We start from the raw sequence: 27,844 nt of genomic DNA, 5'->3' as shown, positions 1-27,844 counted from the left end.
GGCAGCAAAAAAGGAATATCTTTCTATATTATTTCCATTATCGTCATAAGAATATTCAGGGGGTATTTTCATAAGAAATGTGCCTGTAAATCTCTTGGTTGAGCTTCAAGTATTGTACAAAATGTGATTGGACCATAAAAATAACCACAAAAAGGCAGATTTGACTTTATGACCTTGTTTAGGAGATTCTGTCACTTATGAGGTGAATATATTCCCTTCAAGGCAATTGCTGTATTGATTTTGGGCCTTACAAAACTGAATTGAACTCGATAATCTAATTTTACACATCTCAAATTTTTGTTATTTCATTTTGTCGTACGATAAACTCTAAAAGTACATTTCAGAGGTGACAGTCCTTTTCTCTTGCTTTGTGCAGATGAGTCGACTTTGGAGGAGAGACATTCCCCTGTCGCTGGGCAACGACTCGCTGTCCGCTCTGGCCCCCGGTCCCCCGGCCACTCTAGCCCCGAAGGGCTCCAACACGTCATGGGCCCCAGAAGCCCCTGTGGTCACCCCAGAGGAGCCCTTCTTCCTCATGACCTCCACAGCTCAGACCATCTCAGGAGTCTTTGTGTGGACCGCTCTCCTCATCACGTGTCACCAGGTGAGCGCTCAGGGCCACACCCACTTATCAACCAACTACAGTCTCTCTAAATGAATGAGTCACGAGACAATTCATCATGTTCTTTTTAATGCTTCATTTAGAATACTGGCTGGTGTCATTAGCTTCACTTCAGTCCTCGTGTTATGTAAGTGAGAGCTTTTGGACCCGGGGCCATTGTTGCTGTTTGTCTTTTATTGTACGGTCTCTTTACATAGAGCTCTTCATCGCTCTGACAACAGGTGCTGCCAGCTCCCTATAACATCATCACAGAGCAGCTCATATGTGCGGTCATGCTCAGGAGGACCCCAGGTCACTTAGCAACCAGAGGGCCCTGTTTGGGCTGTGATGTTTTTCCAAAGGTGTGTGTCTGTTTTGGGGCCAGTGGAGGTGACAATGGAAGGCCAGACAAACGGAAAAGCTGCTTTATGCTGTCGTGTAGATACATGTCGCCCGGCGCTGCTCTCAAAAGGAGCGTTAAAAGAGCCGGATCACTTTCACCAAACACAAGGCATTCTGGGTACAGGGACAAGGGCATTGTTCAGGAGCAGGCACACGACAACAGGACCGGGTCACAGGGGTTTACAGTGAGGCTGCAGCGTGCCGACACGACCATGACCCAAACCGCTTCATTAAACAAGCCGTGGCTAAAAGTTCTTGTTTACGTAGATTAACATGTCGGTGTGAGCCCAGGAGGGTTCCATTGTAGACAAATACTCAGTTGTATCATCTGGACTCGTTTTGATTGATTGAGAATGACTCTTGGGTGAGAGTTGAAACGAGGACAATACATAGATTAAGATAAGATAAGATACTTGAATGTGCATGGAACTGCAACCAGCGCTTACAGCCGAGATGATACGTCTGTTCTAGTCCGAGCACAGCAGGTTTTTGAGAAAGGAACTCCACGGTCCCCATGTGTGGCCCTTGAGTGACAGTCTGTTCATCGCTTTAACTGCCTACTAATGTATACATCACTGTCTCAGAACTGTATTTAAAACATATGTTAATGTTTCACCAGTAAGTTAAGTCTTCAGGTGTTTAAACGTTGGCTGTACCTTGTCCTCAGATCTACATGCACCTGCGCTACTACAGCTCTCCCAACGAGCAGAGGCACATCGTGAGGGTCCTCTTCATCGTCCCCATCTTCGCCTTCGACTCCTGGCTCAGCCTCCTCTTCTTCACCAATGAAGAGTACTACGTGTACTTTGACACTGTTCGAGATTGTTATGAAGGTGAGAAGGTCAAAACGTATATGTATACGAGGGTCAAACGTATATGTATACGAGGGTCAAACGTATATGTATACGAGGGTCAAACGTATATGTATACGAGGGTCAAAACGTATATGTATACGAGGGTCAAACGTATATGTATACGAGGGTCAAAACGTATATGTATACGAGGGTCAAACGTATATGTATACGAGGGTCAAACGTATATGTATACGAGGGTCAAAACGTATATGTATACGAGGGTCAAAACGTATATGTATACGAGGGTCAAACGTATATGTATACGAGGGTCAAACGTATATGTATACGAGGGTCAAACGTATATGTATACGAGGGTCAAAACGTATATGTATACGAGGGTCAAAACGTATATGTATACGAGGGTCAAAACGTATATGTATACGAGGGTCAAACGTATATGTATACGAGGGTCAAAACGTATATGTATACGAGGGTCAAACGTATATGTATACGAGGGTCAAAACGTATATGTATACGAGGGTCAAAACGTATATGTATACGAGGGTCAAACGTATATGTATACGAGGGTCAAACGTATATGTATACGAGGGTCAAAACGTATATGTATACGAGGGTCAAAACGTATATGTATACGAGGGTCAAAACGTATACGTATTGTATGTTATAAACAAATAAAACCTATGACATTATTTTTGTAAAACTGTCAGAAAAATGTGTTCCTTGAATTCCTCAAATGTTTAACTTCAATTGAATTTTTTTTATTTTCCCCACTACGCGCCACTTGACTAATGTAAAACTATAATAAATATTCACTACGTGTACTTTTCTATCAGATAAAGTAGTAAGAGGTCTATTGTATATATGTATGTATATTGTAGTATATAGTTATAATAGTTCGAAGTATATTGTAGTATATGTATATTGTAGTATATGTATATTGTTGTATATGTACATTGTGCAAAGGCGGTAGCGCTCTTGCCTCCCAAGGAGATCATGGGTTCGATTCCCGGACCAGACCAACATCACATGATCTCTCTGGGTGGAGTCTGCATGTTCTCCCCGTGTTACTGTGGGTTCTCTCCGGGTTCTCCGGGTTCTCCGGCTCCTCCCACCGTCCAAAGACATGCATGTGTTTGGTAAAATTGGTGACTCTAAAATTGGCCCTAGTGAATGAATGTGAGAGTGAACTGTCTGTAATGTCTGTGTCTCTGTGTTGGCCCTGCGACAAGTTGGCCACTGTCCAGGGTGTACCCCGCCTAAGGCCCGAAGTCACTGGGATAGGCTCCAGTCACCCGCGACCCCGAAAGGGAACAAGCGGTAGAAAATGGATGCACATTGTAGTTGTAGTATATGTACATTGTAGTATATGTACATTGTAGTATATGTACATTGTAGTTGTAGTATATGTATATTGTAGTATATTGTAGTATATTGTAGTATATTGTAGTATATTGTAGTATATTGTAGTATATTGTAGTATATTGTAGTATATGTATATTGTTGTATATTGTTGTATATTGTAGTATATTGTAGTATATTGTAGTATATGTATATTGTAGTATATTGTAGTATATGTATATTGTAGTATATGTATATTGTAGTATATTGTAGTATATGTATATTGTAGTATATTGTAGTATATTGTAGTATATTGTTGTATATTGTAGTATATTGTAGTATATTGTAGTATATTGTAGTATATTGTAGTATATTGTAGTATATTGTTGTATATTGTTGTATATTGTTGTATATTGTAGTATATTGTAGTATATTGTAGTATATTGTAGTATATTGTAGTATATTGTAGTATATTGTAGTATATTGTAGTATATTGTAGTATATTGTAGTATATTGTAGTATATTGTTGTATATTGTTGTATATTGTAGTATATTGTAGTATATTGTAGTATATTGTTGTATATTGTTGTATATTGTAGTATATTGTAGTATATTGTTGTATATTGTTGTATATTGTTGTATATTGTTGTATATTGTTGTATATTGTTGTATATTGTTGTATATTGTTGTATATTGTAGTATATTGTAGTATATTGTAGTATATTGTAGTATATTGTAGTATATTGTTGTATATTGTTGTATATTGTTGTATATTGTTGTATATTGTTGTATATTGTTGTATATTGTTGTATATTGTTGTATATTGTTGTATATTGTAGTATATTGTAGTATATTGTAGTATATTGTAGTATATTGTAGTATATGTACATATGCAGTTCAGAGACAGGATTGAGCACAAACTGAATCTAATGTGTTTGACTCTTTTCTCCATAACGAGCTCTAGAACACAGTTGTGAAATGTACTCTGAGGATATGAACAATATTTTCACAAAGTCACTTCACCACAAACTAAGATTTGATGGTTTGCCAAGGTCATAAACTGAATTTCTTCAGAATAAGAAGAACAAATGGTCCAATACTTCTAAGACTAATACTAATACTTTGTGTTTGCAGCGTTTGTCATCTATAACTTCCTGAGTCTGTGTTACGAGTATCTGGGAGGGGAAAGTGCCATCATGGCAGAGATCAGAGGAAAACCCATCGAGTGAGTTTGAGTTTGGAGGATGTGAAACATGTGAAACGACTGCTCTTTCTAAAGCCACTGTGACCTTCAGGTCCAGCTGTGTGTACGGGACGTGCTGCTTATGGGGCAAGACATATTCTATTGGGTTCCTCAGGTTCTGTAAACAGGTAACGCCCACAATGTCTTTCAAAAAAGTATTCCAGGTTTGACTTTTGTTTGTCTTGTAGGCTACTCTTCAGTTCTGTGTGGTCAAACCTTTGATGGCGATGATCACTGTCATTCTGCAGGCCTTTGGCAAGTACAGAGATGGATACTTCAGGTAACTCACTTTTAACACGTACTCACTAGTGTCCTTTCCTCTACAACAAGACATGTGACTGCCATGACACATCATCAACCCCACGTGTGATGTTTGTTTAGGACATGTGGGACATAAAGTGCTGATGTGACATGTGCTCTCTTCAGTGTGAACAGTGGATACCTGTACGTGACCATCATCTACAACATCTCCGTCAGCCTCTCGCTCTACGCTCTGTTCCTCTTCTACTTTGCCACGCGGGAGCTGCTGATCCCGTACAACCCGGTGCTCAAGTTCTTCATGGTCAAGTCGGTCATCTTCCTCTCCTTCTGGCAAGGTCAGAAAACACCTCTCTCGTCTTTTCTCTTGAACAGTTAATTTATCCAGCTCTTTGATGATGGTGTTTGAACGTTCAGGGATGCTCCTGGCCATCATGGAGAAGTGCGGTGCCATCCCCGAGATCAACTCCGCCGACGTCTCGGTGGGAGAGGGGACGGTTGCCGCGGGATACCAGAACTTCATCATCTGCATTGAGATGTTCTTCGCCGCCGTTGCTCTACGCCACGCTTTCACCTACAAAGTGTACATGGACAAGAGGCTGGACTCCTACGGTAACGAGCCGCCGTCACGTGCTCTTCTTCCTCCCGTTTACATCTGACTCTTTATCTGCCCCTTTATCTTGACTCTTGTCTCTTCTCTGGCTCCTCGGCTCTCAAAGGCTCCTTTCCCATTTACGGACAGTACGGTAGGTCAGATGTTTGTGACGTAGCTGTGATTTTTTTGGGGCTTCTAACGTTTAAGTTGAGCATGAGTTTATTTTTGGATTTTCTCAGTTCATTCACTTCATTGGCACAGTTTTGTTTTGTGTTCCATCTGTGAGGTTATTACTGTGTCTGGATAAATATTTAAGTTTGTACATAAAGTATTACTCAAACATGTCAAAGTGCTGACGGGAAACATGTCTCAAGCTGCTTTTTCAGCCTTTTAATCTGGTTCTTAGCCTGGCCATGTCATTCGATTTAATTATAGTAGCTAATAATAAGTTAATTATATGGCTTTTTACCCTTTCCCTAAATAACAAAAAGCAGAAGAGATTTCTTTTTACCGTCTTCCTCATCCACATTGTTCATTTATTCCCATGTTTTACCGGTTTATGGTCAGTCAGTGGATTCTTCTGGTTCCCTCAGGTCGCTGTGCTCCAATGAAGAGCATCTCCAGCAGCCTGAAGGAGACCATGAACCCCGGGGACATGGTGCAAGACGCCATCCACAACTTCTCCCCGGCCTATCAGCAGTACACACAGCAGTCCACTCTGGAGCGGGGCGGCGGTCCGGCCCTGTCCCGCAGCCACAGCAGCATCAGCACCAGAGGGGACAACGAGAAGACTCTGCTGCTCAGCTCAGACGACGAGTTTTAACTGATCCGTTCTCTAGATGTCCAAGGCAAATGTTTAAGGAAGAAGAGCGTGATTTCAGGGAGAATTGACAATATGTGATGCTGAGGTTCAGGAGGTCAGGGGAGTTCAGGAGGTCAGGGGAGGTCAGGGGAGGTCAGGGGAGGTCAGGAGGTCAGGGGAGGTCAGGAGGTCAGCAGATTTACTTTGAGAACTGCCTGTTACACTACAGATCTTTTCAATTCAAAGTGCCATCTTTTGGTGACGCTCGGCCTTTTTTGTTTTATACTGATTATTGTCCAGGCGCTCGCTCCTTTTGCCACGTCTGCCTCTGAATTTAAACTTGCCAAATGAAGGGCCATGAACCGCTGCTGTTAAATGAAACACTGCTGTGAGATTTACATACAATTTAAGTCTTATTGGCTGTCAAACTACTTGACTTTATTAAGTTTGAAGATTTATGTCACATATTCTTTTACATTGTTGCAATGTTTGTGACCTTGAAGGAACAATTGAGTTGGAAAGTTGTAATTCCAGAAGGAAGATGTTTTTAGTTGTGAGTTTGTTCTGATTTTGGTAGTTTGTGTTGTGGTTTTGCACTGGAGGAAAAGCTGCTGCACATTTTCAAACACGGGCCAAAGCTGCTGAGGGCGACGCCCACGTTACAGATTAGAGATTATGGAGAAGCAGCAGTAGCTCCAAAGGGCCGCGCAGCTGTGGTGAGCGGCTCCAAAGGGCCGCGCAGCTGTGGTGAGCGGCTCCAAAGGGCCGCGCAGCTGTGGTGAGCGGCTCCAGGGATGTAATCTCATCACACGCAGGGCACGGACACCTCTGCTGGTTTTACAATGACACTTCTGTTGTGTAGCTTTACTTTGTTGTACAGATGAAAACTCGGTCTGAATGGGACCATTTTAAAGTGATATATGGGGCTTTTAGCTGCTTCAGTCAGTGCCGACCGTAATGTGACTAGGTCCAAGACAAAGTGGTCCAAACAAATCTTTCCATCGTTTCTAACGCTGCCTTTGCCGTTTCCTCATGTTTTTCCTGTTGTGGTCGAGTCTGATTAATATTAATTGCAAACGGAGTCATAAACACAAAAGCGGCACCTTTCACTTCACAGGAGCTCAGACCTAATACTTAAATATAGTTTGGGTTATATTGACTTTAAAAACATCTGCCTTAGAAATACTTTGCTCCTGAATCAAATCACAGCTTGTTAATCTAATTTAAAAATCATGATTACTTGTGATACTTACGCTGATAGAAATGCTGTAAAATCAAAGCAGACAATAAAACCTTAAAATGTTGTATAGATTTACAGTAAAGAAATGTGAAGTATGATTGTCATTGACGTTTCTGGTTCTTATTTGTATCGTTTAATGCTTTTGTATATTTGGTATTGTTCATGTTTTTATGCTTTATTATGTTCGCAATAGAAAAAATAAAATTCTATTCAAAGTTAAAGGCCCATTATGTGTGAAACTTTGAGTTCATAAACTACACGAGTCACTGAACCTACGACAAATGGCCAGTAGGTGGCGTAAGTTAATCTATTATAGATTTTAAAATTAAACATTTAATTCTAGCACTAAAGTTAAATAGTTTAAGGAAAACATGACCTGAAGTCTTAAACAATTTAGTCCCAAATTGAAATAGTTTATTTCTTCACATTTAAATTAACATTTTGAACAGGATAAATGCTTATTTGTCCTTCCAAACATGATCCATTCACAATGTTCCACATAATGTCCGTTATTTACAGAGCAGAGACGTCCAGTGCAGAGGAGTGTGAATCCAACATGGCTGACATGCAAAACAATCTGTCACTCATCCGTCTGTTAAAATGAATATTATGCCAACAATATAAAGCAATCGAATAGAATCGTGGACATGTAACAAATAAAAATGAATGAGAAGTTCTGCAAAAGAGGCACATCCGGCTGATGATACAGTAAATGCTCCAGTTTGGGCAAGAATTGCACATTTATAATCTCGTTCGAAGGTGACCTTGCTTGACATAATCGATCAATAGTGCTGAGCATGCGTCTCAAACATGGAATGACAAACAAAATAATCCTAAAATGAAGCACACCTAATGATTTACCCGTCATGACATAGGATAAAGTGGAAGCAGCACGTACAGCAGACAAGAGCGAGACACGACACAATGAGGAGGAGATAACGCATTCAATTCAAAAAGAAGAGTCGTATTCGGAGTAGAATTGTTTGAAGGGGAAGTAGAAAGTCTGTCAGTTCAGGGCGTTTAGTGCTATAGGTTCTCCCACGTGTCCGGAGGGGGAAATTGTTCTAAAGTGCCGCTCTCCCTGTGCTGCTGCTCCCCCAGAGTGAAGGCCAGTGTGTACTGCAGCTGCACCTTCTCCTGCAACACAAGACAAACACGCTTTACACTCACTGCTCAACACACGTACAAACCCGGAGGGAAAACAGTCCCAGACGCACTCTCACCAGCTGATTCAAAGCTTCTTAAAGAAGACTCTGCGTACCTTGTTGGGGTTGTCCAGCAGTAAGATCTGTGTGACCGCAGCGGGAGGAAGGATCGGGTTAAACGCCGGGAGCTCTGTCCCCGTCGGCGGCTGGAGCTTCACGGCCATGGACTGAGAAACGGAACAAAACAAAACGTGACGCGCTCGTTCTGACAAATGAAAGGTTCCCTTTGGACCGTTGCCCCCTGACCTTTGGAGCGTGGACGTCAAAGTCGATCTTTGAGACGGGGGAAGGCGCGGACGACAGCATGGAGATGATCACCACCAACACGTCGGGACGAGACGGAGGGTGGTTCTGGGCAAAGTGGAATAGAACCCGCAAACTGTGTCCGTCGAACACGGTCACGGGCAACAGGCTGCCTGGAGGAGGAGGAGGAGGAGGAGGAGGAGGAGGAGGAGGAGGAGGAGGAGCAACGAGGGGTTAATCCAAGAAACACCAGAGAGTCAAATGAAAGACAAATACTCACTGGGTTTAATAGATTCTAGAGGTACAAAAACATCAGTGAGAGGGACTTGAGGGGGCGTGCTCTGTACATGAGTGGGCGGGGCTTCAGCGTGTGTTGGGGACATGTCCAGGAGAGACGCTGCAGGACAGTGAGCGACTGGTTCAGAGGGGAACGCTGGGATGAGGCCAGGACTGAGGCTGGACTTCTGCAGGTCTCTCAGGGTCGGTTTGACCTGCTGCCGGTCCCTGACGGAGTGAGAAGCACTTTAGTCAAAGTACATGACAAAGTACATGACAAAGTACATGACAAAGTACATGACAAAGTACATGACAAAGTACATGACAAAGTACATGACAAATGACTTTGAAGAACCACCACCACCACAATAATTCCACAACTGAATTATAATCGAGTCATTTCCTTTGTTGACCCTGTAATAAAGTGTACAACACAACGTGTATTGTACAGTTTAATCTAAAATGATTCATATTTTGCCACAGACAAATAGACGTTCTGCTGGAGCGGTGTGGGGCCCTGAAGTGAGGCCCTGAACACTGCAGTGTGTTCAGGGCCCTGAAGTGAAAGTCATGGCAGCCCTTGCATTGGGCCCCATACTTTGACAGACATTGGATTAAAAAGGGTGAAACAAAGTAATAAATCATATATTAATGTGTGTTTAGAGCACAGACGGTTGAAGTAACTTTTGTGAAGATAAAAGTTGATATTTTACTTTACAGTGTTTCTCTGGAGCACAAATGTTTGTGTTTTTGGCTGTAAAATATTTCTGATCGACAGGAATGAAACTAAATCAAACTGTTGCAGCAGCGAAACACTGAGCCAAACAACGACTTGGGCCATTTCAGTCCAAAAGCCCCAATATCAGTCTGAGATTTTACACCTCGGTCATGTGAGAGTTACTCTGCAGCGTTAACTCTGCAGACATTTGACTAGTTTTCCTCCTTAACGATCAGTTCAAACACATTTACTCCAAATCACTTTAGTGTGAGAAGTTTAAAGGACGAGAACCAGAGTCTGAGGAGGACGACACCACTAGAGTTTCAGAACATTAGAGACGTTACGGCTCGCGGTAAGCCATTATAGAAATAATCAAAATAAGAGGAAATTATTAGAGGAAAAGTGATCATATTGTATTATATTATACAGTCCATCTCTAGCTAAACTGAGCCAAATAAAACATTTGTCTTTCAAATGTTTTATTCAAACTTTCTTCCACAAATGTTTAAGGGTATAATGTGTTCCAACTTAATATTTTAGAATATATTTGAGCCTTATTTTAAAATACACAGTGCACAATATTTCTTAAAAATGCATTTGAGTGCATCAGTACAACACAGTGATCTCAGAGTGTTGCCATAGAGATTGTTGCTGGATTAGACCGAGGCCTATTCGTGTGCCAAATAATACATATAATTGGCCTAAATATAGTACATGTTTTATACATGTATAATACAATTTACAGTATTCGAAAAAAATACAATAGCCTAAAAAAATGCAACACCATAAAAGTCTTGTAAATGTCCTGTAGTAAATGAAAATGTCCATCCCACATCTCAGGGCACTGCCCTTTGGCAATGCTTTTGGAGGGGAAGAGGTTCACTCGTCTTATAAGATTTACAGATGTCACAAGACGAGGGGACGTTAAGTCATAAGACAGGACAGAGCGATGGTTCACGTTTTTCTAGGTGAACATCTCTGCTCGGTCTGAAGTCAGTTTTACCAGTTAGCCGAGGCTAGTGCAACATGCTAGCAGTGTTTTTGCCTTGGTAGTAGTGTCTAAATGACTAAGTGTAACGTTTACAGCTCCTCCGCTCCACTTTTAGGAGAGCTTTTGTTTTCATGTTTTACACAAACTGATCGTCGCCGCAGCAACAGGAGGGCTCACTCTGTCACCAAGATTCTAAAATATCACAGATTTGATATAAATCGCAGCTCGTATTTGGTCGTACAACAGTTCTGAGTTGGTCTTTGGCCTCTCGCTGTGAAACCTACGACCCACAAGATTTTCCCCCAAATCTTTCATTTCATCACCAAAATCCTGCCGTGAACAGCCGCTTTACGACTCAAACTTTCAACTCTCCCGTTAGTGACATTCTCCAGCTCCAGTCGCCCAAAGAAAACCAGAACGTGAAAGACCAGAATGAAACGATGCAGTTCAGTTCCTCACCATTTCACGTGTGGCCCCTCCAGAGGCAACGACTGCTGCAGTAAAGTCTTTCCCAACAGGTCCAGCTCGTCTAAGGCGGAGTTCCCCGGGGTGGAGGTGCTGGAGCGGCTGAGGGAGGAGCCCGCGGGGTCAGGGCTCAGCAGGAGACTGGGGGCTGCTGGGATATCGGCCTCCACGCTCTCTGAGGACTGAAAGCACCAGGCAAGAGACGTCATTCATTAAGACTAAACTGAATTACCCTTGTGCCTTTTCTGCTCATTCTTCTAGGAAACTGTGCATATAATATCCAATTGCAATTTCTCAGACACCTCCGGGGTCACTGACATTTCAGAGAAGACGGAAATATGAAGTGAACTCTCAACTCGGTCATCTCAGAGGTGTAAACTCTGATTACATAGAATTGGATATTTTGTGGCAGAATAACTGTAATTGTGTCGTTTTAAGTGGAACAAACCGGTTATTGCTACAGAAATAACACATGGGGATCTGAAATGAAACAATAAAACAAACACAATTGTCTGAATGATGTTTGTCCTTCACCTGGAATGAGTCCCACGCAGTCGAGTCGTCGGGTTGCGAGGCGGGATTGGACGTGGCTTCACTTAAACCTGTTCGATCAAGAGCGTCTTAATTAAACTCATTTCCCAGAGAGGATGAAGATAAAAAAAGGTGGTGTGGCGCTCTTACCTAGAGACATGAGCTCATCGTCAAGGAGACTGAGCTTCATCTCCTGAGAGGGGGCGACCAGGCTCTCTGGAGGGCGGAATTCTGGGGGAGACTGAGGCGATGCGTCCAGTCCGCACAGATCTAACAGAGCCGTTCCTCCTGAAGCAAGACACGACTTGTTTAGAATACGTTTTAAAATCATTCAAATGGACAATGTTTGCTTTATTCTCACCAGTTTGCTTCTGTGTGCTGGTTGTAGTGTTCCCATTGACAATCTCCCCCTTCACCTGCTGCTTGTAAAGGTTAATAACTTGAGTCAGATTATCGTTTGCCTGCAGGATCTCAGCTGTCAGAGAAAATAAAACAAAAGAAAAATCAATTCTAATGAAAGAAAGTGCCAAATTAGCTTGAATTGATTTACAAAAGAGATGTCTGGGATCTATAAAGCTTCAGTTCAATGTGTAGACAAATGAAGGACGCTCCCGTGGTCATTTGGCCTTATTAGAAGTGTCTTTCAAGAAACTGCACCAAATACATTCTGCTTTGACACAGGGGTTGCCAGATCCAAAATCCCTTTAATCTCACCTAAAGCCTCGTCACTGTCTTCTGTGTCACTGGCCAGTCTAAACAGAGTAGGTCTCATTTTTTCACAGCGCTGGTACAAATCCTTAATGCACAAAAGCACAAATAAAACAAAGTGTGAGATGGACCGCTTCGTGAGAGGGCTCGATGTTTGAATATTTGGTTATAATATATTTGGTGGTTCACCTGCAGAAGTTCAGCGTTGCTCGGAGAGCTGCTCGTGTTGTCGTATTCTTGTAAGAGTTGAGTGAGAAGAGCCACACTCCCGTTCACCTCCTGAATCGCATTGACTCGCTTGGATACTTTCTCTGTCCTTCGCTGATCCTGACATTGTAAATGAAAATAAAAAGACAAAAGACAAAGACTTGGGTAAAAGTATAAAACAGAATATTAAGTATTCAGCTATTGGCTACAGAAGAGGCAGATTTTACATAGATTTGAAGTCTCCAAGTGTCTTTAAGCTATTCTGAGACATGGCCATTACTCACTGGCCAAAGCCTCAGGGCAGCTCACCCACTTCCTCCTTCAGCGTCTGCTCCTGACCAAAAGTGGCACATTCTGGCATTTAACTTCATGGTAAAAAGGAATGTCATTTACAAGAGGAGTTTTGATATGTCCCACAATGTGGATGAATGTGAATTAGTGTCTTCTAATAAGTTTATCCTTTGGTCATTCAGTCAAAAAAGTTAAAATAATGCAAAAAATGGAACTACCTCTTGGACCATTTCTTTTATAAGCTTATTAGCAGCTTTTAAGTCTTCAGGGTGAGAGCTGTTCAGCAGACGAGAAAGCATCTGGGGAAAGAAAATGTCTTTTATCAAGTTTGAAATAAAGTGTATTTTAGAAAATGAAGCTGTGCTTACTTTGGATTTTTCTTCATCTTCAAAAATGGTGTTTTTGGGCCTGGGAGGAGGTAGACTCAGCAGCATGTCGGGCGGGAGCTCAGGATCTTGTTTTATAATACCTGGTCAAAGAGAACATGTGAAGCACACGTGCGGGATCAAATACATTTGAAGTCTCTTGACCGTCACCAACCTTGTTTTTTCAACATTTGATAAGCATCTGTTATTTTTGCCTCATCAGGCAACGCTAACGTCCAACTAAAGATCAACTCCAAGACCTTCTTTTTGACCGGTTCTGGCGACCGTGAGCCAAGGTACTAAGATGAAAGAAATGGAAGACGTTAGAAATATAGCAGATACACAAAGAAAAGAATAGAACATTAGAATACCTTTGGAGAAACTACTTTGATGAGCTCATTTAGAAAACGAAACTTGCCCACTTCACTGTGAAACCTTTTGCCACAAGTTTTCATACAGGTCTCGAGCACCTACAAAGAAATAAATCACAGCATGTAAAAAAAATGTATGTTACAGGAATTATGTTAGGCTCAATTCTTAAGGGTAAAAAGAAAAAGGACAAACCAGCAGAGCCTGCATTGCCTCCCATTCTTGTGGAGACTGGACCTTATGGGCCAGAAGCCTGGTGGCCAACTGTGGACTAAAGTGGACACAATACTATTAATACTAAACGTGGCATTGAAATACAGGGCGCCCCAGTTTTGGAAAGACAAAGCAACAAACTGTTAATTTTCCAACAAGTTTTGTGCCTAGAGTTGCAACAGAAAGGGGGGCATTGGTTGTCACAAAGGTAAACTAAAAAAAAAGCATAGCTACAGCATGTGAATTAGGGCTGTGCAATGATAAAATGTTAATAGATGATATGACTAAACACCTGTGTTTATGGCACTGATTAAAGTCTGTAATGTAGCAAGTCTGTATGTTCAGGAAATTTATATTGACATGCATTTTGTTTCCACGAAGACCAAAATAACATTGTATTGAAAATTGAGACTGAGCCCAATGAGAATAAAAATCTAGGTTTAAAAACAAAACAAAAGATCATTTCTTGAACTCACCCCTCCAGATCATTGTTGAGTTTATCACAAAAGGCATTGATGCTGCTCCAGTCCGTGTCCCGGTTCAGTGGGTTTGTTGCTCGATCTGTAAAAGTTAAATGAAGAGTGTAAAATCAAATCTATAACAACACCACCACGATGGCACGTGGCTCACTTGATTGACACACATGGGTCAAGCCCACATTTACACAGGATAAACACTTTAAACCGTCAGGTTTTCTCCACATTTCACCCTCCAACCTGAAGCCACGACATCAGAATCTCAACAGCTCATCAGCATCTTACGACAGGGCAACGTGGGCTGCTCGAGACAGACCGACTGAGCAGGTGATTTCTCATTTAAAAACATGCATTTAATTAAAATAAAACATGCATCCAGACTGTGACACACGAGCCAAGCGACTCACCGAGCACCGCGCAGAGGCTAACGCTAGCTTCACGTTCCTGTTCGTAATGTATGCTCGACTTGCCTTGAACTTTCTGGAGCACAAACATCACATTTCCATCTTACTTTCGCATTAGGGTCAAAACACATGTCACTTCGTCCACGGGCAGCGGTGCTAGCGCGCTAAAGCTACGTGTGGTCGTGCCGTGTGTTTGCCGTGTTGACAGCTGGCAGCCACAGTAGCTCCGGAGCTAGCTTAGCATCCCGCTCCGTGACGGCAGAATACGGGACATTTGGCGGCGCGGACGTGTCACCTCCGCGCGGTCCGTCACGGCGTGTTTCGTTTACACCTGTCCGCGCGCGTCTACGACAATGGCACGGAGCAAACCAGGGAGAAACTCACTGATTCGAGACTCCAAACTCTCCTCGTCGGGCGGCGCAGCCATCGTCACTGCGAGATCTATGTGGCCGCGTGAAGTCTCGCGAGAGCAGACGCACGCGCACGTGTACAAGCGCGTGAGGAGGCGCGTTTGACAACAGCTTATTATTTTTGGTCTTTTTTTGCGGTTTTTGATGGAACAATTCGCGCGTGTTTTCACTGTCAAACCCCGCATTGTTTTGTCATTTCATTTAGGGGTCCAATTATGATTTTTAAATGTACAAATCAATAACATGGTGAAATAAACGCTTGCAAAGTGAGACTGATGCTCATGGAAAAGGCACAGTGTACAATAGAATATGAATATGCAGGAAAAGAAGCTTGACCTGTAATTAGAAACCAGCTCCGCCTAATTATAGCGATCGCTGGCGGCTCTCGGTCTCCCCCTGGCGACAGACAGTGCGCACGTCACTCACAGCGGTAACGTGATGATGGCGAAGTAACGGAACGTGACTTAAATTAACGCAAACTTTGTCCCCCAATTATCGTGGGGGACTTCCAAACGGGCTTCACAAAGGATGCAACGCCTGGACTTTTCGGAAGCTCAAGAAGCGTGGGATTTGCAGCGGTTTCACTTTTGGAGACGTGCGCGGGCCAAACGCTTCAGACTTTTGTGAACGGAACAAAACGCGGAGAGAGAGAAGAGAAGAGAGAAGAGAGAAGAGAGAAGAGAGAAGAGAGAAGAGAGAAGAGAGAAGAGAGAGGAGAGAAGAGAGAAGAGAGAAGAGAGAAGAGAGAAGAGAAGAGAGAGAAGAGAAGAGAAGAGAGAGAAGAGAGAGAAGAGAAGAGAGAAGAGAGAAGAGAGAAGAGAGAAGAGAGAAGAGAGAGAAGAGAGAGGAGAAGAGAAGAGAAGAGAAGAGAAGAGAGGAGAGGAGAGGAGAGGAGAGGAGAGGGGAGGGGAGGGGAGGGGAGGGGAGGGGAGGGGAGAGGAGAGGAGAGGAGAGGAGAGGAGAGGAGAGGAGAGGAGAGGAGAGGAGAGGAGAGGAGAGGAGAGGAGAGGAGAGAGAAGCCAACTGACGGTTCCAGACAGAGAATGACGAATGCACGAGTCTCGGGAGAACTCCAATAGTGGGCTGCAGAAACGGTGCTTTCAAAGTCAGGTCAAAGAGAGTCGCTTCCTGTTTCCTGCGCTAAAAAACACGTTGTTTTTTTTAATCTCTTAATCTCCTGCAGACCAGCCGCTCGTGGACAAACAGAGATGACGTCCCCAAAGGTTCTGCAGGAGTGGTGCCGCGTCACATGTGCTGGATACTCCAACGTGGAGGTGAAGGACTGGTCAAGCTCCTTCAAGAGTGGACTCGCCTTCTGTGCCATCATCCACAGACACAAGCCTGAGCTCATGTGAGAACACTTCTTATACTTACACTTCTTACACTTACACTTCTTATACTTACACTTCTTATACTTACACTTCTTACACTTACACTTCTTACACTTACACTTCTTATACTTACACTTCTTACACTTACACTTCTTACACTTACACTTCTTATACTTACACTTCTTATACTTACACTTCTTATACTTACACTTCTTATACTTACACTTCTTACACTTACACTTCTTATACTTACACTTCTTACACTTACACTTCTTATACTTACACTTCTTACACTTACACTTCTTATACTTACACTTCTTACACTTACACTTCTTACACTTACACTTCTTATACTTACACTTCTTACACTTACACTTCTTACACTTACACTTCTTACACTTACACTTCTTATACTTACACTTCTTACACTTACACTTCTTATACTTACACTTCTTACACTTACACTTCTTATACTTACACTTCTTACACTTACACTTCTTACACTTACACTTCTTATACTTACACTTCTTACACTTACACTTCTTATACTTACACTTCTTACACTTACACTTCTTATACTTACACTTCTTACACTTACACTTCTTACACTTACACTTCTTATACTTACACTTCTTACACTTACACTTCTTACACTTACACTTCTTATACTTACACTTCTTACACTTACACTTCTTATACTTACACTTCTTACACTTACACTTCTTACACTTACACTTCTTACACTTACACTTCTTATACTTACACTTCTTATACTTACACTTCTTATACTTACACTTCTTACACTTACACTTCTTACACTTACACTTCTTATACTTACACTTCTTATACTTACACTTCTTATACTTACACTTCTTACACTTACACTTCTTATACTTACACTTCTTACACTTACACTTCTTATACTTACACTTCTTACACTTACACTTCTTACACTTACACTTCTTATACTTACACTTCTTACACTTACACTTCTTATACTTACACTTCTTACACTTACACTTCTTACACTTACACTTCTTATACTTACACTTCTTATACTTACACTTCTTATACTTACACTTCTTACACTTACACTTCTTATACTTACACTTCTTACACTTACACTTCTTACACTTACACTTCTTATACTTATACTTCTTATACTTACACTTCTTACACTTACACTTCTTACACTTACACTTCTTATACTTACACTTCTTACACTTACACTTCTTACACTTACACTTCTTATACTTATACTTCTTATACTTACACTTACACTTCTTACACTTACACTTCTTACACTTACACTTCTTACACTTACACTTCTTATACTTACACTTCTTATACTTACACTTCTTATACTTACACTTCTTATACTTACACTTCTTACACTTACACTTCTTATACTTACACTTCTTATACTTACACTTCTTATACTTACACTTCTTATACTTACACTTCTTACACTTACACTTCTTATACTTACACTTCTTATACTTACACTTCTTACACTTACACTTCTTATACTTATACTTCTTATACTTACACTTCTTATACTTACACTTCTTATACTTACACTTCTTATACTTACACTTCTTACACTTACACTTCTTATACTTACACTTCTTATACTTACACTTCTTACACTTACACTTCTTATACTTACACTTCTTATACTTACACTTCTTATACTTACACTTCTTATACTTACACTTCTTACACTTACACTTCTTATACTTACACTTCTTATACTTACACTTCTTACACTTACACTTCTTACACTTACACTTCTTATACTTACACTTATTATACTTACACTTCTTATACTTACACTTCTTATACTTACACTTCTTACACTTACACTTCTTATACTTACACTTCTTATACTTACACTTCTTACACTTACACTTCTTATACTTACACTTCTTATACTTACACTTCTTATACTTACACTTCTTACACTTACACTTCTTACACTTACACTTCTTATACTTACACTTCTTATACTTACACTTCTTACACTTACACTTCTTACACTTACATTTCTTATACTTACACTTCTTATACTTACACTTCTTACACTTACACTTCTTACACTTACACTTCTTATACTTACACTTCTTACACTTACACTTCTTATACTTACACTTCTTATACTTACACTTCTTACACTTACACTTCTTACACTTACACTTCTTACACTTACACTTCTTACACTTACACTTCTTATACTTACATTTCTTATACTTACACTTCTTATACTTACACTTCTTACACTTACACTTCTTATACTTACACTTCTTATACTTACACTTCTTACACTTACACTTCTTACACTTACACTTCTTACACTTACACTTCTTATACTTACACTTCTTACACTTACACTTCTTATACTTACACTTCTTATACTTACACTTCTTACACTTACACTTCTTACACTTACACTTCTTACACTTACACTTCTTATACTTACATTTCTTATACTTACACTTCTTATACTTACACTTCTTACACTTACACTTCTTATACTTACACTTCTTATACTTACACTTCTTATACTTACACTTCTTACACTTACACTTCTTATACTTACACTTCTTACACTTACACTTCTTATACTTACACTTCTTACACTTACACTTCTTACACTTACACTTCTTACACTTACACTTCTTACACTTACACTTCTTATACTTACATTTCTTATACTTACACTTCTTATACTTACACTTCTTACACTTACACTTCTTATACTTACACTTCTTATACTTACACTTCTTACACTTACACTTCTTACACTTACACTTCTTACACTTACACTTCTTACACTTACACTTCTTACACTTACACTTCTTATACTTACACTTATTATACTTACACTTCTTATACTTACACTTCTTATACTTACACTTCTTACACTTACACTTCTTATACTTACACTTCTTACACTTACACTTCTTATACTTACACTTCTTATACTTACACTTCTTACACTTACACTTCTTATACTTACACTTCTTATACTTACACTTCTTACACTTACACTTCTTACACTTACACTTCTTACACTTACACTTCTTACACTTACACTTCTTACACTTACACTTCTTATACTTACACTTATTATACTTACACTTCTTATACTTACACTTCTTATACTTACACTTCTTACACTTACACTTCTTATACTTACACTTCTTACACTTACACTTCTTATACTTACACTTCTTATACTTACACTTCTTATACTTACACTTCTTATACTTACACTTCTTATACTTACACTTCTTACACTTACACTTCTTACACTTACACTTCTTACACTTACACTTCTTACACTTACACTTCTTACACTTACACTTCTTACACTTACACTTCTTATACTTACACTTCTTACACTTACACTTCTTATACTTACACTTCTTACACTTACACTTCTTACACTTACACTTCTTACACTTACATTTCTTATACTTACACTTCTTATACTTACACTTCTTACACTTACATTTCTTATACTTACACTTCTTATACTTACACTTCTTACACTTACACTTCTTACACTTACACTTCTTACACTTACACTTCTTATACTTACACTTCTTATACTTACACTTCTTACACTTACACTTCTTACACTTACACTTCTTACACTTACACTTCTTACACTTACACTTCTTATACTTACACTTCTTACACTTACACTTCTTATACTTACACTTCTTATACTTACACTTCTTACACTTACACTTCTTACACTTACACTTCTTACACTTACACTTCTTATACTTACATTTCTTATACTTACACTTCTTATACTTACACTTCTTACACTTACACTTCTTATACTTACACTTCTTATACTTACACTTCTTACACTTACACTTCTTATACTTACACTTCTTACACTTACACTTCTTATACTTACACTTCTTATACTTACACTTCTTACACTTACACTTCTTACACTTACACTTCTTATACTTACACTTCTTACACTTACATTTCTTATACTTACACTTCTTATACTTACACTTCTTACACTTACACTTCTTATACTTACACTTCTTACACTTACACTTCTTATACTTACACTTCTTACACTTACACTTCTTATACTTACACTTCTTATACTTACACTTCTTACACTTACACTTCTTACACTTACACTTCTTATACTTACACTTCTTACACTTACACTTCTTACACTTACACTTCTTATACTTACACTTCTTATACAATCTATGCTACTGGAGATGTCATGTTGTCTGATGTGTCTACTCTGCTGAAAAAAGACAATATCTCCATCTTATGCCTTAATTTGGTAAGATCTTATAGTCTTAATCTTGAACCAAGGGGAGGGCGACGAAGATGATTTGGATTTGATCACACTTCATTTAAGCAAGAATCTTTATTACATTGTGAGGTATATAAGAGGTAACTTAGTCCTCTGCCTCTTCTGAATGTTCACGTCTCATTGCTTTGGTTGGTTAAATCCACCTGCATTTTTGAGGCTGACAAATAGAATGTTTGTGTTGGTGAAAGTGTCTTTGAGTTCAGAGCTGCGTTCTACAGAAAACTAGTGACTTTGACAAAAAATGCCAGTTGCAACAGGAATGAGATCATAATTCGATGTGTATCTCCACATTGCCCTGGTTGAATCTAAACTGACCTTTATCAGTCACCTCTGTGTCATCTGCTCTTGACCTCTGACCCGTGTCACGACGTGAGGCGTCATGTGACCTCTGCATACCACAGACACCTGTCGTTTCTTGGACAATTTTGATTGTGACCCATGAAAGCAACAATGTATGTAATGTAACGTACACATTTATGTTGAGTTCTGTCCTTTTTTCACTAGAGATTTCAGCTCGCTCTCCAAAGAAAACGCTTGTGAAAACACCAGAATGGTGAGTCGGCTCCAGTGTTTGTGAACTTTGTGAACTGTTATTTGTTTGTGTGAATATTCAAGAACAGAACGGTCCGTGTCTGTGTTTGAGGCCTTCGCTCTGGCAGAGGCACAGCTGGGAGTTCCCGTGCTCCTGGAGGCTGGAGAAATCGCATCAGTCCTGGAGCCGGATCGTTTGGCTGTGATCACCTGCGTCTTTCAGTTTTATTTCCTCTTCAACAGGAAGTCCATAGGTACATCACTGTCTGTCACTTATTGTTATTTATTTTAAACGCTAGTGAAACACATTTTAATGTATTTTCTTTGCATTTGTTTACTTTCTTAATTTTGTTCTTAGTAGTTTCTCCACCTTTCTGCAACTAGTTTTACTTATTTTTCCCCCATTTCTACCGTTTGTTCCCGTTGTGGGTCGTGGGAGCCTGGAGCCAATCCCAGTGACTTTGGGCCTTAGGCGGGGCTCACTCTGGACAGGGGCCAGTTCATCACAGAGACACCACACAAACAGTCTCTCACATTCATTCACTAGGAGCAATTTAGAGGGGCCAATTTTGCCCAACACATGCATGTGAGAGAACCCCGAGAGAACCCCGAGAGAACCCTGAGAGAACCCCGAGAGAACCCCGAGAGAACCCTGAGAGAACCCCGAGAGAACCCCGAGAGAACCCTGAGAGAACCCCGAGAGAACCCTGAGAGAACCCCGAGAGAACCCCGAGAGAACCCTGAGAGAACCCACAGTAACACGGGGAGAACATGCAGTAACACTGGGAGAACCCACAGTAACACGGGGAGAACCCACAGTAACATGGGGAGAACATGCAGTAACACGGGGAGAACATGCAGTAACATAGGGAGAACATGCAGTAACACGGGGAGAACATGCAGTAACATAGGGAGAACATGCAGTAACACGGGGAGAACATGCAGTAACACGGGAAGAACATGCAGACTCATTACTTGCTGCATGATCCAAAACAAACACTGTCTTTAATAAAAGTGCATTTATTGATCATGAGAAAATTCAGGAGCAGGCAGACAGGAGCAGTGAGACAGGAGCAGACAGGAGCAGTGAGACAGGAGCAGTGAGACAGGAGCAGTGAGACAGGAGCAGACAGGAGCAGTGAGACAGGAGCAGACAGGAGCAGTGAGACAGGAGCAGTGAGACAGGAGCAGTGAGACAGGAGCAGTGAGACAGGAGCAGACAGGAGCAGTGAGACAGGAGCAGACAGGAGCAGTGAGACAGGAGCAGTGAGACAGGAGCAGACAGGAGCAGTGAGACAGGAGCAGACAGGAGCAGACAGGAGCAGCCTAACCCTCTGCATTACATAGGTTATATTGGTAAATGTTTGAATTGTGATGCAGCTTGTTCTTCTCGTGCTTTTGTAGAATGAAAGTGTGTTTTTTGAACAGTTTGATTTGTTTTCCACCAGATCTCGTCAGTCTGGACTCGTTATGCGACACCGTCTTGAACAGTTCTGCCAAAAGTTCTGAGAAGTCCAAAGTAATTCTAACACATGGTTTGAACGCAGATGTTTCTCCTCCTCCGTGTGTCTTTGTTGCCGGGTTACAACACAACGTGCTTTTTCAGAGCTCGACTCATTTGGAATCCACTGGAAAATATTCTTCATGTGACACAAACCCAGGAGTGACGTGTCCCGTGTGTTTGAAGCACGTGCACCTGATCCAGAGGCGAGTGGTGGACGGGAACGTCTGTCATCGACACTGCTTCAGGTCATTTACATTTATATTCTTTCTCCTACTGTAAAGAAGGATTCTGTTTTAAGATCAGATGTTCCTTTATTGTCCACACATGGGGAAATTTCATTGTTGCAACGCAGGAGATACAGAGGAAAAGGACAGATGACTTACAGGAAGTTTAAAACACACTCTTAATAGAAGAATTCTTATAAACAAAACAAAAAACTCTTATTAACAAAACTCATATCTTAATAGGGAATGGAGGAAAAAAATAAATAAAATGAATTAAAATAAAATGAAATGAAAAAATAAAATAAAATGAATTAAAATAAAATGAAAAAATAAAATAAAAATAGCTAGGATAAGACTAAATAATACTGATACTAATGGTAAGTAAACACTCTTATAGTTATATGCAGTTATATGCACATGAATATGGCCTTGGTTTTGTCTTCCAGGTGCAGACATTGCCATCTTTCCCTTCTCCCTGGAACTTACACTAAAGGAAACACGGCTGACTCCTTGTTCTGCTCTCACCACGTGAAACACAGACAGACAAACTCATGTGGATATCTGTCTCTGAGCGGATTGGCCGTCAGCAGTGTCCCTCGTTACCCTGTTGTCCCTCGTTACCCTGGGACAACAAAGACACCGGACAAACAGGTTTGTAATGGAGGAGGATGCTCTTCTGTCGCATTTTACTGTGTTGTAAAAAACACTTTGACACAGTCAGAGAGCGTCAAACATGAAGCTGGGATCGCTCCAGGAGGAGGACCTGAGAGAGGACGAGGCCCGGCACCAGCGTCCAGGCCAAGGATGACCACGCCTGTGACCACGCCTGTGACCACGCCTGTGACCACGCCTGTGACCACGTCTGTGACCACGCCTGTGACCACGCCTGTGACCACGTCTGTGACCACGCCTGTGACCACGCCTGTGACCACGCCTGTGACCACGTCTGTGACCACGCCTGTGACCACGCCTGTGACCACGCCTGTGACCACGTCTGTGACCACGCCTGTGACCACGCCTGTGACCACGCCTGTGACCACGTCTGTGACCACGCCTGTGACCACGTCTGTGACCACGCCTGTGACCACGCCTGTGACCACGCCTGTGACCACGTCTGTGACCACGCCTGTGACCACGCCTGTGACCACGCCTGTGACCACGTCTGTGACCACGCCTGTGACCACGTCTGTGACCACGTCTGTGACCACGCCTGTGACCACGCCTGTGACCACGCCTGTGACCACGTCTGTGACCACGTCTGTGACCACGCCTGTGACCACGTCTGTGACCACGCCTGTGACCACGTCTGTGACCACGTCTGTGACCACGTCTGTGACCACGTCTGTGACCACGCCTGTGACCACGCCTGTGACCACGCCTGTGACCACGTCTGTGACCACGTCTGTGACCACGCCTGTGACCACGCCTGTGACCACGCTTGTGACCACGCCTGTGACCACGTCTGTGACCACGTCTGTGACCACGTCTGTGACCACGCCTGTGACCACGTCTGTGACCACGCTTGTGACCACGCCTGTGACCACGCCTGTGACCACGTCTGTGACCACGTCTGTGACCACGCCTGTGACCACGTCTGTGACCACGCCTGTGACTACGTCGTCCAGAAACACAGGCACAACTGGTAAACAAGGTAAACAAAAGTGTATTTTTGTGTTGCAGTTAATAAAACATATACTAAAGGACACAATTTTAAATGTTGAATCATTTACATTTGTTCCAACATGCAATTGTTTACATTTTTGAATGAATCTAAATCAGATTCTGTCAGATTCTTATCCTCAGTTGTACGTGTTTCTAAAGCATGTTTATCCTCCTCCCACATAATCTGCAGCAGCTTCAGACAAAACCACTGGCCCCGCTCCTGAAACACACCAGTGAGTATTTGAGACACGCCCTGCTCCGGGTCGACTGTGGTAAAGGGATTTTATTCAGTGAAACCCTTTTACTGTAAATACATGTTTGACCATATGTTTATTGCCCATGTATTTGTCATGTGTATTCATGTAGTTTATGAAATGGATCTGTCACATATGTCTCCTCCTCCTGCTCCTCCTCCTCCTGCTCCTCCTCCTCCTGCTCCTCCTCCTCCTGCTCCTCCTCCTCCTGCTCCTCCTCCTCCTCCTGCTCCTCCTCCTCCTCCTCCTCCTCCTCCTCCTCCTCCTCCAGTGGCTCTGGTCTGACCAGAGGCAGTTGTCGGGTCAGAACTGACCATCCGTGGCTGAAGATCGTTCACCCCGGCCCCTGGACCCAGCTGCCCCCTGCCCCACCTCTGGTTCACCCGCTCAGATCCAAGTCAGTGAGCAGCCTGTCGGGCGTGTGGTACAAACCCAGGACCCCGGCCCCCAGGACCCCGGCCCCCAACCCTTTTGACCAGGAGAGAAACGACGAGGCCACGCAACAGAATCCCACTGAGAATATGAGAGTTACAGATGTAAATGATGAAGAGAGTGACATGACTGACACAGTTAAGGATCCGGACCAAACTTCAGCATCTGCAGGAGCTCAGAATACTCCTGATGCAGCTGTGGCAGTGTTATCTGATGTAGAAGAACACGCCCCCCCATGGACAACTCAGGTACTGCAAAAGATCACATCAAGATTATTATTAAAAATGTAAAAACCAAGAGTTTTCCACAAAAGTGTAACATTAAGTAAATATATAGATATAGAGACAATAAATACACCAATTTCCAGCTTCTGGCTCTGACTAAATATACATGACACTCATAATTATTTATACTATTTTGGTTATTTGGTTGAGATACATTTCATGTTAACACATCGGATTGTTACCATTTTCAACTGTTAAGCAAACTTAAACAGCCTGAGACTATGTAAGATGCCAAAACTATCTTACATAGTCTCAGGCTGTTTAAGTGTCCTGCCCAAAGACACAATGACTGTATACAAACGCTGGTGCTGGGATGGAACTGCCAATCCAATGTCAATGTGTGTGTGAGCAGCCCACTCTTTTTACCTGCAACCAAATCTACCCTCGGGTACAAATAAAGTTACCTTACCTTATCCTTGCATCATTGGAACATTCTGCCATGAGCCACTTTAGTTCCTTGACATAATAATACATATGCTTCTTGTTGCAGACTGGTAACAAAGAGGAACCGTCTGAGGCTGTAGAAGAGCTGCCGTGTCACAGTCCCACACAAGGCTTCCCCCTCATCAAGAGAAAGGTGCAGCAGCTTCAGTATTTGCCCTCTAAAAGTCACTCAAGTCAAATGATTTGAACTCATGTGTTGAGAAGGTGCAGACTGACCAGCCCTCGTCCAGTGAAGACCTGCAGCAGCAGATGGGACACGTGTCCAAAGAGCTGGAGGCTCTGGAGGAGAAGGGGGTGGAGCTGGAGAGGGACATACGGCGCTGCACAAACAGTTAAGTTGCACTATATAAGCAAAAGGACATGTTTGTCTTAGACTGTGCATCTTACAATTAAACTCCTGACATCGTATTGGTCAGTTGACCCAATGTAATTATTGTGTTCTAATAGGGTTAGGGTTACTTCAGTTAATCGAGTTAAATTGTAATGAATGTTTCAGTTCATTGCACAACCAGGTCAACATTTGATTTGACTGTGACTTCTTTAATGTGGGAATTTTCAGATAAAGAAGAGGAAAAGCTCTTGCTGGACTGGTTCTCTCTTGTCCACCAGAGACACACACTCGAGCGGAAAGACAAAGAGCTCGTTCACCTGTAAGTTCAAAGTTCTGATCACGTCTTTGTTAAAGTAATAGTAACGTTTGTGTCTTTCCAGCGTGAAGCAGCAGGAGCTGGAGCAGCGACAGGAGGACGTGGAGTACAAACTCCGGTGTCTCCTTCATAGACCAGGTCAGAGGTTTGATCACATCTTTACACAAATACTGTTAGGCAGAAAAGGTTCGCATTCATGATCATTTCTTCCTTAAGCACGTTTGGAGAGATGGTGTGTTCTTGGCACTGCACATGAGCGTAGATGTGATGGTGTCGGGTGTTTTCTGTCTGTTGAAGAGGGTTTAAACACGGCTCAGTGGACTTGATTGATTTCAGAGGGAGAGTGGAGCGAGCCGGAGCGACGGCGGGAGCAGCGTCTGATGGAAGAGCTGCTCCACATCATCGAGCAGAGGAACCAGATCATCAGCAGTCTGGACCGCGACGTACAGAGGTGCCCCAAACCACTTCAACACCCCAGGTTCGATTCATTGCCGCGATGTGACTGTGTCTGTTTTCTGACTTTAGAGAAAGAGACAATGATGTGAAGTGGGAAACTCTGGTGAAAAACAAAGGTATTTCCTCGTTTAAACAGCTTTACTTTTTGCAGCAGTTGTGGTTTACAGTCTTTTTTTGTATCTTCATCAGACGTCCAGAAATGTGAGTTAAAAGAACTGAAGAAGTCAAAGGGAAAGTTTAAAACAAGCAGTGTTTTTAAAATCCTAAACAAGAAATCAGAGTAAAAGAGAAATGAAAGAGACGAGGTACATTTTTGTCAGACGTCATTTTTATTTTTATTCTGCATCTGTAAATCTAACTAAGATTTGTGTACATAGTAAACCTATTTTTATTTTTATCCTATTGTAGATTTAAATATTTTTTCTTAACGCATGTCCTTTCTGATTTGATATAAGTTGTTTTATCATTGTTCATTGTTTTATGTTGCACCAAATCAACAGAGAAAGTTCCTATGTTTGTGAATTGTGTTCATTGACAAAGGCTTTT

At 41.7% G+C, this 27,844-nt stretch overlaps 3 protein-coding genes across 4 annotated transcripts; 2 read left to right on the top strand and 1 right to left on the bottom strand.

The window, feature by feature from the left end:
• Nucleotides 1-362: 362 nt before the first annotated feature.
• On the top strand, nucleotides 363-6,103 carry LOC140358703 (transmembrane protein 184B-like). 2 transcript variants are annotated; one of them, XM_072443721.1, is made up of 9 exons: nucleotides 377-604; nucleotides 1,671-1,836; nucleotides 4,291-4,381; nucleotides 4,452-4,527; nucleotides 4,588-4,679; nucleotides 4,826-4,995; nucleotides 5,075-5,269; nucleotides 5,377-5,403; nucleotides 5,846-6,103. In XM_072443721.1, the coding sequence occupies exons 1-9, from the start codon at nucleotides 377-379 to the stop codon at nucleotides 6,073-6,075; spliced, it is 1,275 nt and encodes a 424-aa protein (XP_072299822.1). In that variant the 3' UTR covers nucleotides 6,076-6,103. The 2 variants fall into 2 exon arrangements, with proteins under 2 accessions (XP_072299823.1, XP_072299822.1); XM_072443722.1 differs by lacking the exon at nucleotides 5,377-5,403 and having other exon boundaries at nucleotides 363-604.
• Nucleotides 6,104-7,716: 1,613 nt separating this feature from the next.
• Nucleotides 7,717-15,220, bottom strand: LOC140358702 (ADP-ribosylation factor-binding protein GGA1-like). Its single transcript, XM_072443720.1, has 17 exons — nucleotides 15,141-15,220; nucleotides 14,353-14,437; nucleotides 13,859-13,934; nucleotides 13,666-13,764; nucleotides 13,470-13,593; nucleotides 13,298-13,398; nucleotides 13,148-13,228; nucleotides 12,621-12,758; nucleotides 12,438-12,519; nucleotides 12,085-12,198; nucleotides 11,874-12,011; nucleotides 11,727-11,794; nucleotides 11,187-11,374; nucleotides 9,023-9,246; nucleotides 8,746-8,915; nucleotides 8,556-8,666; nucleotides 7,717-8,431 (listed from the first exon to the last, which is right to left on the bottom strand). Exons 1-17 carry the CDS (start codon nucleotides 15,181-15,183, stop codon nucleotides 8,321-8,323), a joined length of 1,953 nt encoding a protein of 650 aa, XP_072299821.1. The 5' UTR covers nucleotides 15,184-15,220; the 3' UTR covers nucleotides 7,717-8,320.
• A 1,122-nt stretch (nucleotides 15,221-16,342) lies between these two features.
• Nucleotides 16,343-27,629, top strand: LOC140358826 (MICAL-like protein 1). Its single transcript, XM_072443875.1, has 15 exons — nucleotides 16,343-16,517; nucleotides 21,365-21,413; nucleotides 21,504-21,645; nucleotides 22,840-22,910; nucleotides 22,998-23,140; nucleotides 23,566-23,770; nucleotides 23,923-24,761; nucleotides 25,184-25,715; nucleotides 26,242-26,328; nucleotides 26,400-26,526; nucleotides 26,755-26,845; nucleotides 26,907-26,980; nucleotides 27,179-27,293; nucleotides 27,368-27,414; nucleotides 27,488-27,629. The coding sequence occupies exons 1-15, from the start codon at nucleotides 16,375-16,377 to the stop codon at nucleotides 27,580-27,582; spliced, it is 2,760 nt and encodes a 919-aa protein (XP_072299976.1). The 5' UTR covers nucleotides 16,343-16,374; the 3' UTR covers nucleotides 27,583-27,629.
• The last annotated feature ends 215 nt before the right edge of the window (nucleotides 27,630-27,844 follow it).

This window comes from Eucyclogobius newberryi, unplaced genomic scaffold (assembly GCF_026437365.1).
Source record: "Eucyclogobius newberryi isolate DKJ021-1_F unplaced genomic scaffold, fEucNew1.0.hap1 SCAF_13, whole genome shotgun sequence".
Classification (NCBI taxonomy): domain Eukaryota; kingdom Metazoa; phylum Chordata; class Actinopteri; order Gobiiformes; family Gobiidae; genus Eucyclogobius; species Eucyclogobius newberryi.
This window is presented reverse-complemented; position numbering and strand designations above follow the sequence as displayed.

What these genes read in the sequence shown, in the direction of transcription:
- LOC140358703 (XM_072443721.1), top strand. Translation starts at nt 377, where the DNA reads ATGAGTCGACTTTGGAGGAGAGACATTCCCCTGTCGCTGGGCAACGAC. An exon ending in ATCAGAGGAAAACCCATCGA is followed by an intron (nt 4,382 to 4,451) that starts GTGAGTTTGAGT and finishes TGTGACCTTCAG; the next exon opens with GTCCAGCTGTGTGTACGGGA. An exon ending in CAAGAGGCTGGACTCCTACG is followed by an intron (nt 5,270 to 5,376) that starts GTAACGAGCCGC and finishes CGGCTCTCAAAG; the next exon opens with GCTCCTTTCCCATTTACGGA.
- LOC140358702 (XM_072443720.1), bottom strand. Translation starts at nt 15,183, where the DNA reads ATGGCTGCGCCGCCCGACGAGGAGAGTTTGGAGTCTCGAATCA. An exon ending in CTCAACAATGATCTGGAGGG is followed by an intron (nt 13,935 to 14,352) that starts GTGAGTTCAAGA and finishes TGTCCACTTTAG; the next exon opens with TCCACAGTTGGCCACCAGGC. An exon ending in GCAACGCTGAACTTCTGCAG is followed by an intron (nt 12,520 to 12,620) that starts GTGAACCACCAA and finishes TTGTGCATTAAG; the next exon opens with GATTTGTACCAGCGCTGTGA.
- LOC140358826 (XM_072443875.1), top strand. Translation starts at nt 16,375, where the DNA reads ATGACGTCCCCAAAGGTTCTGCAGGAGTGGTGCCGCGTCACATGTGCT. An exon ending in CATACGGCGCTGCACAAACA is followed by an intron (nt 26,527 to 26,754) that starts GTTAAGTTGCAC and finishes GGGAATTTTCAG; the next exon opens with ATAAAGAAGAGGAAAAGCTC. An exon ending in GACAAAGAGCTCGTTCACCT is followed by an intron (nt 26,846 to 26,906) that starts GTAAGTTCAAAG and finishes GTGTCTTTCCAG; the next exon opens with CGTGAAGCAGCAGGAGCTGG.